We start from the raw sequence: 14358 nt of genomic DNA, 5'->3' as shown, positions 1-14358 counted from the left end.
CTATCAAATAAGCTTCCAAAGCAATCTCTTAAATAAATTTATACAAATATTGAAGTGCTTTAAAATGTTAAGTAACTAAAAGATACCACCAAAATGTTATTGTATACCTTAAATAGATTCGTCAGAGGCAAAGCAAAGGCATCCAGAACAAGTTTAATTTCAGTCCATAACTCGTTTGACTTAAATTCATGGCGATATCTAAAAAATCAATGTAAAATAGGTAAATTCACAAATTTTTGTTAACTGACTTTAGGTCTTCAAGGCTGGATTAGACAAAAATCTACTGCTAGACAGCTTTCTGAAATAAAAAGGGAATTCAAGCACAGTTTATCAAGACTAGGTATTTTGCAAGTAACAGGGCAATACGAAATAAAAATCCTACACTTAATAAGAAATAAACATGATAATGAATTGAGAGGCTTATGTTCTTATTCTAGAATTATCATAAAAGAATGACAACAGTCACAAAAATACACAAGGAAAACACCTGAAAAAAGTATTTTTAAAATATCAATACCTTTTAAACAAAGAATGTGCTGTACGAAGGACTCCGTTAATAACATGGAAATCTCCACTCTGAAAGCGATTCACCATTTCGGTCAACAAGTCAGGCCATTTCTGAGGGAAATCTTCTCTGCCAATAATGCTAATGGCATCACTTAACTGGGGGCAGGAGAGAGTCTAATTAGATGAAACCTCTATAAGCAAGGCCCGTAACAAGCAGGGCCTCACGTACCTGCTTCTGAATTTGCTCCGGGCTGCTGAGCATCAAGTGCACGATGTTAGCTTTAATGGCTCCTCTGTCGGCTTCGCAAATTTTATTTGGTTCATCTTCAACCTGAAAGCAAAACATTAATGAGCAAGTAACTTAAATTCATATCCATGACTGTACGCATTTGTAGATAAAACAGAACCATTTCTCATTTCCTGGTATCCTAAGAAAAACAGGGCCTTTCTTCTCTATGAATGGGTCACAGATTCCTTTAATAATCAGCCTCTCTGATGTCAATTGAGAATCTCAGTTCTATATGATAATTAATCAAAATGTGGTTAAAATCTTCATAAATATATGCTACTCAGCCCATATTCATCCTCAATTTGATCATTACCTTAAGTTAAAGAAAGGTCTTATCAGTGAAAACTTCTTAACTATTACCAGTTCAAATGCAACCAGGACTACATCACCCAAAGAGATTCTGAGTCTCACTAGTTTTATAAATCAAGACAGAGGGGGCCTGAACGTCTACAAGTAAATGCGTGGATTTTTAAACATTCTAAAATTCACCAACTCATTTCTTCACCACATGTGAGAACACGTGACTACATAAGTTTAAGAACAGTATTTACTATTTTAAAATTCTTATATGGAATGAAGAAAAAAGACTCTCAGTGAATAAGCAGATGTCAAGTTGATTTTTTAGAAAAACTGACCATTTCTGTCAAGTTTAATACCTTCTAAATGTGATTACTATTATTACTAAAAACATTCCCTTTTTCTTTATCCTAACCCAGGGTTACCTCAGCCGTGCCATTACTGACATTTTGGGTCAGATAAATCTTGGTTGTGGGGGTCTTTCTTGTGCATTGTAGGATGGTTACCAGTATCCTTGGCTTCTTCCCACGAGTTGTCAGAAACACCCCCCATCCCCCGTGACAACCAAAAAATCTCTAAATGTCCCCAGATGGGCAAAACCACCCCCAATTTTAGAACCTCTGTCAAAAGCTAAGGTAGGGAAAATATCTGTTTCTGTTTCTCAGTGTATAATTTTATACTGATCATTAAACTTATAGCACAATAAGATTCACCTTGGAGTGGTGGTAGTTTAGTCACTAAGTCATGTCTGACTCTTTGTGACCCCATTGATTGTAGCCGGCCAGGCTCCTGCCCATGGGATTTCCCAGGCAAGAATACTGCAGTGGGCTGCCATTTTCTCTTCCAGGGGATCTTTCTGATCCAGGGATCGAACCCACATCTCCTGCTCAGCAGGCAGATTCTTTACCACTGAGCCACTTGGAAAGCCCCCATTATATTTGCAGCATATTAAGATTCACCTTGTAATTAGAAAATATTTCCATATCCAAGACATAGGACATATCCCATATCAAAAAATTCAAATGCATTATATACCATATATATATATATATATATATATATATATATATTTAAAATGTGGTTTTTCCAGCTTTATGTAATTTTCCCTTGTCCACAATAGAAACTGCTTCAATTATTCATTTAGACTGTGTAACTTTCCACATAATGTCTCTTCAGCAGAGAGCTAAAGTTAAATTTCAACCATGGGACTTTCCTCTCAGTCCAGTAGTTAAGACTCCATGCTCCCAATACAGGAGGTTTGATCCCTAAGATCCCACATGCTACAGGGCACGACCAAACCAAAAAACAAAACAACAGCAGAACACAAACTGGAGGTTAGACAAAGTCTCACTCTCTCGAGCAGCCCGGGTTATGAAGACAACTTAATCAATATGAATTTAAATAAAACAGGAACTTTCTGTGAACAAAGACAGTTTAAAAAATATCTTTCTTCCCAAACGGCATACTCCTTTACCTACTGCATTATCAAGGACCTCCAACAAAATATTGCAAAGAAGTGGCGAGAGGGGACATCCTTGTTTTGCACCTGATCTTAGTGGGAATGTTTCAAGTTTTTCACCATTATGTATATTAGTTATTGCGTTTTCATAGTCTTTATCATGCCAAGAAAGACCCCTCTATTTCAGATTTACTGAGTTTTTAACCACGAATAGATGTTGGACTTTGACATGGGCTTTTCCTGCACCTGTTAAAATAATAATATGACTTACCTTTTCTCAGTCTACAGGTTTTTGAATGCTGAAACAGCCATGCGTATTTGGGATAAATCTCGCTTGGTTATGGTCTTTTTATACTTTTTGTATGTTTTTGGGTTTGACTTGAGGAGGGTCCTGTTTTTTATCTTTAATCTGTGTCTGAATCACTCAGGAACACTGCACATATAAATCTTTTAAACATGCAGGGTCTTAAACTAGGTACTCACAAAATACTTACAATTCTCCAATTTCTTTTAATATAGTTCTTGAATGTCACAGAGGCACACACTTTTATAACATTATCCTGGGACTTCTCTAGTAATGTTAACAGCAACAATGGGTAGTTCTGATTTCCTTCTACAGATTCAAGAAACTTCTCAGCTGGAAAACAATCCCCATGTTAGACGATATGTTATTAAAACCAAATCTTAAGACTGTATGTATATGTGAACTATGTATATTTCTGACTGAAGCATCAACAAATGGAAAGATTAGGATTGTACATGATGTTACATTAAATTGATATAGTATCTCAGTTTTCACATCACTTTACCATCCATTAACTCACCATTAACTCATCTCACAAACCTATCAAGTGGCCTGGTCAGATGATCACCTCATGTGAAGGGAGAATCTGCTTTTCAGAGAGATTAAGTGACCTTAGGGCAAAAAAGTCATATGCCCTGTCTTGTTCCAGAAAGATTATTATTAGTACTATTAGTAATGGTAGTAACATTTCTTTTATAGGACTATGACTAAGATTAAATTTGTTGATTCATTTTAATATATATTATCATTAATCATGTGGGTCTGATGTTTGACTCACATATGTTTAGTTGTCACTACTACCCAGAGAAGTAGGTAGTATTACCCTCACTTTAAGGACAAGGCCACTGAGGTTAAGTAAGCTTGTCAAAGATCACACAGCTAGCGGATTTCATCAATGAAAAAGTTTTAGTCCAGTCCTTATTCTATCCTACTAGCCCTCAGTATTCTTTTCAAACTAAACACTTCTAATATCAGCAATAACCTTATACAAAGATTTTACTCATATATTTTAAACTCATACTACAGTTAGGGACAATAAATCTCCTGGGTTTACAGATCAGACCATGACGATTTATAGCACTTCCAATTTTTCCTATCTTAAGCTTCCTGAGGCAGCATCCAGTCCAAGGTTTCAATATTTACTGAAAAGGTGAGCGGTTAGCATCTATTATTCTACAATTTAGTATGATTTAACACCTTCTTTCTGAATTGAGTCCCAAGAGTTTAACTTCCACCCTCAAACCCTCCCTGCTTTGTGTCTACCATGTGTTTCTTGAAAGATAAAGAATGCTGAACTGAAAGAGAATTTTCAGGAGGGGACACACTATGGTTTATATGGTTTTATAGAAAGCTTTGGTTGTTCAATATTTGGTTGGTCAATATTTCATATCTGGCAATCCCTGTGAAATGTATGGTTGCAACTCTTATCAGAAACATCAATTTATTCCTACATTTTATCCTGGATTCATAAAACAACAGCACCTCCACCTTACAAAGACACAGTTATTAAAAGTAATTTTCATTAAACAGTGTTGGCAGAGGATTTCTGGGGAAGTCTAAAACTGGAACCATTAATTTCCTTTTATCCAAGAACAAATTACTTCTTTAAGCACGAACAGGAAAACCACAATTTTCCCTCACAGAAATCACAAAGGCCTTTCTACACTAGGATGGATGCATTAACATGTAAATAATAAACAAATAATTCTATTTACTATATCTATAATATACAACACATATGTGCACACATTCATCTGCGTCTTCATGGAGTGCTTCCAAAATCCTCTTTATGAGAATGCACATCAGTAAATTCTGAAGATGCAGATTAAGAGCATTTCTGGTTAATATGGCTTACAACAAGGATCATCAGCTTACTACCCACAAGACACGTGTGGCCCCCAGAAGTTGTTTGTTTGGTTTGCGCGTTATTTCAAAAGTTTTTGACGTTAATCACTGTCATTTAAAAATGAGAACGCTTCATATAAATATCCTTATTTTTCAAGTAAAGCTGGAAATCTGATCTTGCAAGACTGGTTTGAATCCCCCCGAGTTAGATGGTTCCAAATATTAATTATGTCTGCCCCTAACCAAGGCAGTTAACCCCGCAGCCTGCCCTCCTCCCAACCCCAGCTTTTACCTTCCTGTGCAACTCCCTACAATCATTTAAGTTGCAATTTTAAGCTTACACTAAATCGCTAATGACAACTGGTCAAATCTGGGAGGAGGAAGAGGGGAGGAACCCTAGGTCTTAAAATATTAATTAAAAAACCCTAGTTTCATTCACTTAATCACTTTTAAGGCAGTTAACTCTTAGCTCTATGCTCTGATTATTGTATCTCTAAAACAGGAAGGTGTAGGGATTTTCAGGAAGGTCAACGAACAAAGCATCCTAAACTTACTAGTCCTTTTTATCCCAAAAGGGATAAAAGTTATTTTACTCAAGAAACAAAAACACAACAAAGAAGGATATGTTATAAATGAAAAATAAACTAGGCCTAAGAATTCAAGTGTTAATCTCTTTTTAAAAATTTACAAACAGATTGCACAAAGGTTTCTCTCACCTGTCCTTTAAGAATAAATCAACCACAAGAGAGTATTTATTTACTTTACCTGGACGCCTGATGGCAGGATCAGGATCGAGAGTCTTCTTTAAATATTCTGTTAGTGTTTGCAAATTTGCATCACTGAGCTCCATTGCCATTGAGCCTAAAACAAAAATGAGGTTTGGGTAATTGAGCACATGAGGACACAGGGATGTACATAAGAGAATCATTTTACATCATGGATGTCCCCCTCTCTGAAAGTCATCTACTTGATATGCTCTGGGTATCGCCTATAAAGCTTTATTCTTAGCCAAGACAAGGTTCCAGTAGATGGGCTTTTTTGAATCAGTGATGAGACAATTTTGAGAAACAGAAGAAAGAACATATCACAAACTGAAGGTTAAAAATATGAATTATTAGATTTTTTTACAAACCCACAATAAAAAACTAAAATTTTTAAGCAGTAAAATAAGGATCCCATTGACTTCTGAGATTAAAGAAACTAGAGTAAATTCTTTTGTGTACAACATGCAGCCATAGGTATTGACAACAAACTACATACTGAGAATGTGCACCTGGGACGATAATTTTGGGGTTCATAAGATGACAGCTGCAGTTGTAATTAAAAAGCAACTTTCCACATAAAAGCTAAGTCAAAGCAAAAATAAACAAGTAGAATGACATCAAACCAAAAATATCTGCGCAGCAAAGCAAATCATCAACAAAATGAAAAGGCAACATACTAAATAGGAGAAAATATTCACAAATTGTATCTGATAAATAATTAATATCCAAAACATAAAAAGTTAAAAAAAAAAAAAAAAGAAAAACTCATACGACTCAGGAAAAAAAGAGTCCAACTGAAAAATGGGCAGAGGAACTGAATAGACATTTTTCCAAAGAAAATATGAAAAGGTGCTGAAAATCACTAAACACAAGGGAATGCAAATCAAAACCACAATGAGATTATCACCCCACAACTGTTAGAACGACTATAATAAAAAAGACAAGAAATAACAAGCATTTGGCGAGGACGGGGAGAAAAGGAAACCCTGGTACCCTGATGGTGGGAATGTGCAGCCACTATGAAAGCAAGTATGGAGGTTCCTCAAAAAATTAAAAACAGAATTACCACATGCTCCAGCTATTCCCCTTCTAGGTATTTATCTGAAGGATCTGTACTTCTGCTGTTCACTGCAGCATTATTAACAACAGTCAACACACGGAAGCAACCTAAGCATCCATTGATGGATAATCCAATGTAGTATACATACAAGAATGGAATACTATCCAGCGACACACAAAAAGGGAAACCCCTGCCATTTGTGACAACATGGATGGATCCTAAGGGCAGTATACTAAGTGAAATAAATGATACATAAATACCACAGACTAGAGATCTATTCAAGAAAATTAGAGATACCAAGGGACCATTTCATGCAAAGATGGGCCCAATAAAAGGCAGAAACGGCATGGACCTAACAGAAGCAGAAGGCATTAAGAGGTGACAAGAATACACAAAAGAAGTGTACAGAAAAGATCTTCACGAATCAGATAATCACGATGGTGTGATCATTCACCTAGAGCCAGACATCCTGGAGGGGCTTTAGGAAGCAAAAATACTACGAACAAAACTAGTGGAGGTGATGGAATTCCAGTTGAGCTATTTCAAATCCTAAAAGATGATGCTGTAAAAGTGCTGCACTCAATATGCCAGCAAATTTGGAAAATTCAGCAGTGGCCACAGGACTGGAAAAGGTCAATTTTCACTTCAATCCCAAAGAAAGGCAATGCCAAAGAATGTTCACACTACCACACAACTGCACTCATCTCACATGCTAGAAAAATAATGCTCAACATTCTCCAAGCCAGGCTTCAACAGTATATGAACCATCAACTTCCAGATGTTCAAGCTGGATTTAGAAAAGGCAGAGGTACCAGAGATCAAACTGCCAACATCTGCTGGATCATCAAAAAAGCAAGAGAGTTCCAGCAAAAATATCTACTTCTGCTTTACTGACTATGCCAAAGCCTTTGACTGAGTGGATCGCAACAAACTGTGGAAAATTCTTAAAGAGATGGGAATACCAGACCACCTGACCTGCGTCCTGAGAAATCTGTATGCAGGTCAGGAAGCAGCAGTTAGAACTGGACATGGAACAACAGACTGGTTCCAAATCAGGAAAGGAGTATGTCAAGGCTGTATTATTGTCACCCTGCTTATTTAACTTATATGCAGAGTACATCATGAGAAACGCTGGACTGGATGAAGCACAGACTAAAATCAAGATTGCCAGGAGAAGTATCAATAACCTCCAATACGCAGATGACACCACCCTTATGGCAGAAAGCAAAGAAGAACTAAAGAACCTCTTAATGAAAGTGAAAGAGGAGAGTGAAAAGCTGGCTTAAAACACAACATTCAGAAAACTAAGATCATGGCATCTGGTCCATCACTTCATGGCAAACAGATGGGGAAACAGTGGAAACAGTGACAAAATTTCTTTTTTGGGGCTCCTAAATCACTGCAGCCATGAAATTAAAAGACGCTTGCTTCTTGGAAGAAAAGCTATGACCAACCTAGACAGCATATTAAAAAGCAGAGACATTACTAACGAAGGTCTGTCAAGTCAAAGCTATGGTTTTTCCAGTGGTCAGGTATGGATGTGAGAGTTGGACTATTAAGAAAGCTGAACACTGAAGAACTGATGCTTTTGAACTGTGGTGTTGGAGAAGACTCTTGAGAGTCCCTTGGACTGCAAGGAGATCCAAGCAGTCCATCCTAAAGGAAATCAGTCCTGAATATCCACTGGAAGGACTGATGTTGAAGCTGAAACTCCAATACTTTGGCCACCTGATTGCAAAGAACTGACTCATTGGAAAAGACCCTGATGGTAGCAAAGACTGAAGGCAGGAGAAGGGGACAGCAGAGGATGAGATGGTTGGATGGCATCACTGATGCGACAGACAAGAGTTTGAGTAAGTTCCGGGAGTTAGTGATGGACAAGGAAGCCTGGCATGCTACAGTCCATGGGGTCACAAAGAGTTGGACAGGACTGAGTGACTGATCATGATCATGTTTCTATGTGGAATCTTAAAAACAAAAATTCATAGGTAAAAAGAGCAGATTAGGGAACTTCCTCAGTGGTCCAATGACTAAGACTCTGCCTACCAATGCAGCGGGCATGGCTTCTGTCTGTCCCACATACTGTGGTGTGTGGCAGAACAACAACAAAGAAAACAGATTGGTGGGGGCTGGCAAAACAACAACAAACAGATGGTGGTTGACTGCGTGGCAGGGGCAAATGGATGAAGCTGGGCAAAAGGTACAAACCTCCAGTTGTGAAATAAATACATAAATCACGAGGATGCAATGTCCAACACAGAGACCCCAGTTAACAGCAGCGTGCTGTATATTTGAAAGTTACGAGGACAGTAAATCCTAAAAGTTCAGAACACAAAAGACATAAATTTGTAATTATGTGTGATGATGGACATTAATTAACTAAGTTTATTGTGATCATAATATATACACAATTTCACAATATATATACCATTATGTTGTGCACCTGAAATTAACAATGTTACATCTTAATTGTATCTCAATAAAAAGCAACTTTTCAAATATTTAAAGCTCAAAACTAAATATAAATCACAGAATATGCTATGACTGACCAAAAAAATGTACATCTAATATAAGGGCTACAGCTAATGCTGAGGTTGTGAAGAGTACTCCTTCACAGCCAGAAACCACAGCCTTCTAAGGAGACCAATTTTTGAAGCTATATGTATTCTCCTCAACACACTCGTTTTTACCACAAGGGAAGCCAGCTGATTTGGTAGACTCCACCATTTATATATATTCACTTCCTTTGATCCAGGGCAAACCACTCTATGGGCATGAAGTCCCACTCAGCCACACACACAATTTTCTTGAGAAGCAACTCTTCCTGTTTTTTACACCAAAGGTTTGGAAAATGCTATGCATCATATTCACCCTCTTTTGGAGATGTACTTTAAAAGCTTCAAGAACCCAGAGCCTGGCCACAGAACCATGTTATTATGGAACACAGGCCAGAAAGCAGTGATTTAATCAATTTATTTCCCATTCTTTTTTCTGTGTTGAAATGCTGAATCTGTTATGAAAAGCTGTTGCCAAGGAAAACCGTCTACATTAGTATATATGAGATTAAAAAAAAAGTCTTTGCTACATGCAAATTATTCTACCTTTTGGGATTTACACAAGGCAGCATGTTTGTTTAGATTACAGAGGTTAACTTAACTTATTTTGCTGAGTTTAAATTTTAAATACACTCCTTAATAAATCTGCATTTTACCAACTTTCTTCGTGACAGAGTACCATGCAAGCTGGCACCTGTCAACCTTATCTCTGACCTTGCCGTCCAGCCACCAAAGCCTTCTTTCTGTTCCTCAAACCAGACAAGAGTTCTCCCTGACTGTAATAACCGTTCCTTCTAATTTGACATCAGGCATCATCCAGCCCACTGTCAACTCCTCAAAAAAGCCTTCTACAACCATCATCTATCTCATCCCTGTTGCCCTGTTCACAGCACTTACTCTCATCTGAGCTATCTTTGACCTGTCATCTCTTATTTGTAAGCTCCCTGGGGCATGGACTTTGTAGGTCCTGCTCACCTCTGTAGCCCAGGACCTTCAACACTGCCTGGCACACGGTATTCACTAAGCATTTGCCGCATGAATTAATGGATAAGCTAACATGTCAGTCAACCAGCTAAAACATGGATCCAGTCTGGACTGGAGACTATTCTCTGAGCATCAGTTATTAGCAAGCATGACATAATGTAGGAATTCAGTTTATCTGTCACATAAATAGTGACCAACATGCTGACATAACTAGTTTCTGTTCATTCAAAAATGCTTCAAAGAAGATGGGAGTTTGAACTTTATCCAGTATTACTGGTCATATTTGCCAGTGCTTATTTCAGGGGCTAGGACTTACTGTCTCCTCCACCTAGACAGCTCTGCCCCTGGAGAGCTTTGTAGTTCACTCCCCGCTTCATTCAGGTCTCTTTTCAAATGTCACTTCTGTTTTGAGCTGCTGTCCTGGACCATCCTATCTAAAACAGCATCCAGCTCAGTCACTCTCCATTCTCTGGTTCTACTTTTCCAATTTTATCAGGCCTATAAACCGTATTCTTGTTTACTACACTTCTCCCTCCATTAGACTGTCAGCAACATGGGAGCAAGATTTTGTGTTTTGTTCACTGCAATCTCCCTCAATTCTTAAAACAGTGAAGAGCACCTACTGTGTATTTGTGCCCTATTTTCAAAAGCTCCATATGCTTCATTGATCTTTTTCCCATCAAAAAGCACTATCATGCTTCACATTTATTCAGTCAAATGACTGTGAGACAGAAGGGCTGGAGCCAACCGACTCTAAAGCACATGACAGTGACCCCCACGAAACGGTGAAGCTGAAGGGCCAGGTTAAAAAAAGTGTATGGGGGGAAAATGTGTGTGTGTGTGTGGTGGTGGAGGAATATACACGTGTGCTAAAACTGTGTGTGTGTGTGTGGTGGTGGTGGTGAAGGAATATACCCATGTGTGCTAAAACTCTGTGTGCGGTGGTGGTGGTGCTGGTGGTGGAGGAATATACACATGCGTGCTACAACCCCCCAAAGTTAAAATACTATATAAATCTTATATTTTTAATGTTAAGGGACTAAATGTTTGTCCAAAAATCCCTTTTCTGTCTCCTCAGTGTCAGTGTCTATAAACCCAAATTGTAAGCTTAGCCCCGATTTGCGAAAATATGACACATCAGGTAATTTTAGAGACTACTCCACAGGTATTCACAATACATCAACAAGATCAAGGTCTAGTTATCTTTATTTGCCAGAGGTGGAGGTACACTGACATTCTGAAATATGTGCAATATATAAATGTGAGAAGCATTATTGACTTTAAAGACAAACCAGAAATGAAAAAATTCACTCTTTTTCCTTTAAATGAAGGCTGATACTTTACTTCTCCACTGAGCTATTTTTGGAAATCTCTACCAAAAAATACATGAAAAATATGTACCACAATGGGCTTCCCTGGTGGCTCAGCTGGTAAAGAATCTGCCGGCAATGTAGGAGACCTGGGTTCGATCCCTGGGTTGAGAAGATCCCCTGAAGAAGGGAACAGCTACCCACTCCAGTTCTCTGGCCTGGAGAACTCCATGGACTCTAGTCCACGGGGTCACAAAGCAGGACACAAATGAGTGACTTCCTTTATGTACCATAATAAATCAATTATGCTAGACTTTTTGTTAAAAGACTGGCTGGACCTAAAGTCTAGCCTCTTCTCAGAGGTCCTCAATTACAGATGAAGACATTTGGAATAAAAGCTTTGCTTTCCAAGGCCACCACACAGACATCTGTGACATAAGCTGATCCAAGATGTATGCCTTTTCCTTAAGATATTTCCTCTGCATTAGAGAACCACTCCAGAGGCCCTACATCTGGAGGAAGGGAGAGAGATGCAATAAATGAAAACCATCTGGCACACACATGTTAAGAACACACTGCAGCACCTCAGTCCACCCTGCTTTCTAATCACAGGAACATACCACTGAGATGCGGAGCCAAACTTTTTACACTGTCTACAAAGCCCGATGTGATCTGACCTCTAGGTATCTGTCCCTTCACATACTACTCTGTAAAAGCTCGATTTTCCTTGAACCCTTTGTACTTTCTATTCTCTCTGCCTGGAATGTTCTGTTCCCTCATCTTTCCATAGCTGGTCTCAGCTCAAATGCCACCGCCTCAGAAAAGTCGCCTTCATCTGTCACTTGTCTGGAATTATTTAAGTAATTTATTTGTAATCTTGTCTCTTTCCCCCACTAGAATATAGGTTCCCCAAGGGAAGGAACTCTGTCCATTCTGTTTGAGACAAAAAAGGTAAATTTCACTGTATTCAAAGAGATTAAGTGGATTAAATGAAGTTATTTATCAAGTTATTAAATGAATAAAGGAACAAATTAATACCAAAGGTAGAGCACTGCCCCCAAACCTATCCAATATTGTACAGAAAATGGTTCTCCTCTATCCTAGCTCCCAACCAGCAAAAATCAAAGTAAACAGAGGGGAATAAAGAATTCCCCTGCACTGGTGTAAAGAAATGAAAGATAGAGTCTGAGAAGTAAGAGGCTGGGTAGATCCAGTCACACGAATTACGTGAAAAACGGGGACACACACAAAAGGGCCAAAATCTTCACTATGGTGGTCCGAGCAGAGGAGAAAAAGAGCACTGGTGAAGTCGCTCAGTCATGTCGGACTCTTTGTGATCCCACGGACTGTAGTCTACCAGGTTTCTGTCCATGGGATTTTCCAGGCAAGAGTACTAGAGTGGGTTGCCATTTCCTTCTCCAGGGGATCTTCCTGACCCAGGGATCGAACCCAGGTCTCCTGCGTTGCAGGCAGACGCTTTACCCTCTGAGCCATCAGGGAAGCCCAAAAAGAGCACTGGTAGGATCCAAAAGTAAAAAGTCCCTTTCCGTGCCTGACTATTCCGAGGAATAATACCTGCGCATCTACCATGTGGCAAGCAACAAGACAGGTAAGGTATCAGCCTTTGAAATTTGAAAAAGACTATAACCAAGTAAACTATTAGTGATTCTAGAACATGATTAAAAAAACTATGAAGTAAATAAAACTAGAGTGAGGTGATTAGTTGAAAGAGATCCTTTGAAAGGTTGGTCAAAAAAAGGCGTAATGTGAGTGAAACGTGAAGGACAGGGAACCAGCCTTGCAAAGATCTACTGTTGGCATGTCCAAGCAAACGAAAGGCGCGTCCGAACGCTTCTGGAGGACATGCGCTCGGAACATGTAAGAGAAAGAAAACGTAAGCAGCATGGCTACAGTAGTCAAGGAGAAGAGGTGGGTGGGAGAGGTGGACAACGGTCACCCCAGACGGGGCTTGGTAAACCAGGGTAGTATCTCAGGGGAACCCGCAGCCACTTTACGAGGTAGATGTTTTCAACCCCGCTTTTCCAGATGAGGAAGTGGAGACTCGGAAAGATGAAGTGACCAGCCCTAAGGACGGGTTAAATCTGAAAACGAATCCAGGCCTTCCCGTTCCTAAGCGGAATCCCAATGCTCCGAACTACCACACCGTAAATGTTCCCTCAAGAGGCGGACCCTGGGTCACCCGACAGGTGCACGGAGCCCCTCGGGGGCAGACCACAGCCTAACCCTCACGAGCAACTCAGCAAAGTGAGATCACCGGGCCCGTTTCACAGCCGCGGAGACCGAAGCCCTCGGCGGTGTGGCGCTCCGCCACCACCGCCGCCGCCCTAACGGGAAAGGGAGGCCCAGGGTAGCGGCGGCGGCCGGGGCGGCGGCTCGAACGCCCGCCCCGCAGCCGGCCAGGCCCCGCAGCCGCACTCGTCTCACGATGCGGGCGGCCGGGCGCGCCGAGAACGGACGCACGGGTGCAACCAATGAGAGCAGGCCGCCCCGAGAGCGCGGCCAATCAGCGCGGCGCTAGGGAGGAAGAGGCGGGCGCTCGCGCCGCACGGGCTAGGCCTCGCCAGGGCCGCCCTCGCTCTTCACAGGCCCGGGCGGGGGTGGGGTTGCTTACCGAGCCTGCACCTCAGACCTGGGATGCCGCCAGGGGAGGCGAGACGCGAAGGCGAAGCCCCTGCCCCCGGGCGCTTCCCCAGACATGGGCCAATGTTGCGCTCTCACCTGGAGGTGCGGTCCTGGCTTCCCAGCGTTCGGAAGCGCAGGGAGCGCTTCCACCCTCCCCCAGCCGGGTACCGAGAGGCCCCGATACCAGGCCGTGCAGGCCTGCGCCTCACCTCGTGGGGACGCGGGAACGGAGAAGGGAAGCCCAGTCACGGACCGTAGCCGGCACTCCACTCCTACCGCCGCTCCACACCTCACATTCAAACCCCGGCAAAATGGCGCGGCAGGGAGGCTGCGGCCGGGGC

General features: G+C 40.8%; 1 protein-coding gene across 1 annotated transcript in view; it reads right to left on the bottom strand.

Annotated features, from left to right (window-relative positions):
• The window catches only part of CSE1L (chromosome segregation 1 like), a 36288-nt gene extending 21930 nt beyond the window's left edge, over nucleotides 1-14358 (bottom strand). The window contains exons 1-6 of the mRNA XM_018057999.1: nucleotides 14227-14358; nucleotides 5467-5562; nucleotides 3047-3189; nucleotides 737-838; nucleotides 518-663; nucleotides 108-198 (exon numbers count right to left, since the gene is read on the bottom strand). Coding sequence (XP_017913488.1) covers nucleotides 108-198; nucleotides 518-663; nucleotides 737-838; nucleotides 3047-3189; nucleotides 5467-5557 — 573 coding nt within the window. The 5' untranslated portion in view covers nucleotides 5558-5562; nucleotides 14227-14358. The remainder of the gene's footprint in view (nucleotides 1-107; nucleotides 199-517; nucleotides 664-736; nucleotides 839-3046; nucleotides 3190-5466; nucleotides 5563-14226) is intronic.

Source organism: Capra hircus, chromosome 13, assembly GCF_001704415.2.
Source record: "Capra hircus breed San Clemente chromosome 13, ASM170441v1, whole genome shotgun sequence".
In the NCBI taxonomy this organism is placed as follows: Eukaryota; Metazoa; Chordata; class Mammalia; order Artiodactyla; family Bovidae; genus Capra; species Capra hircus.
Note: the sequence above shows the minus strand (reverse complement) of the source record. Positions and strands in the feature narration are given on the sequence as shown.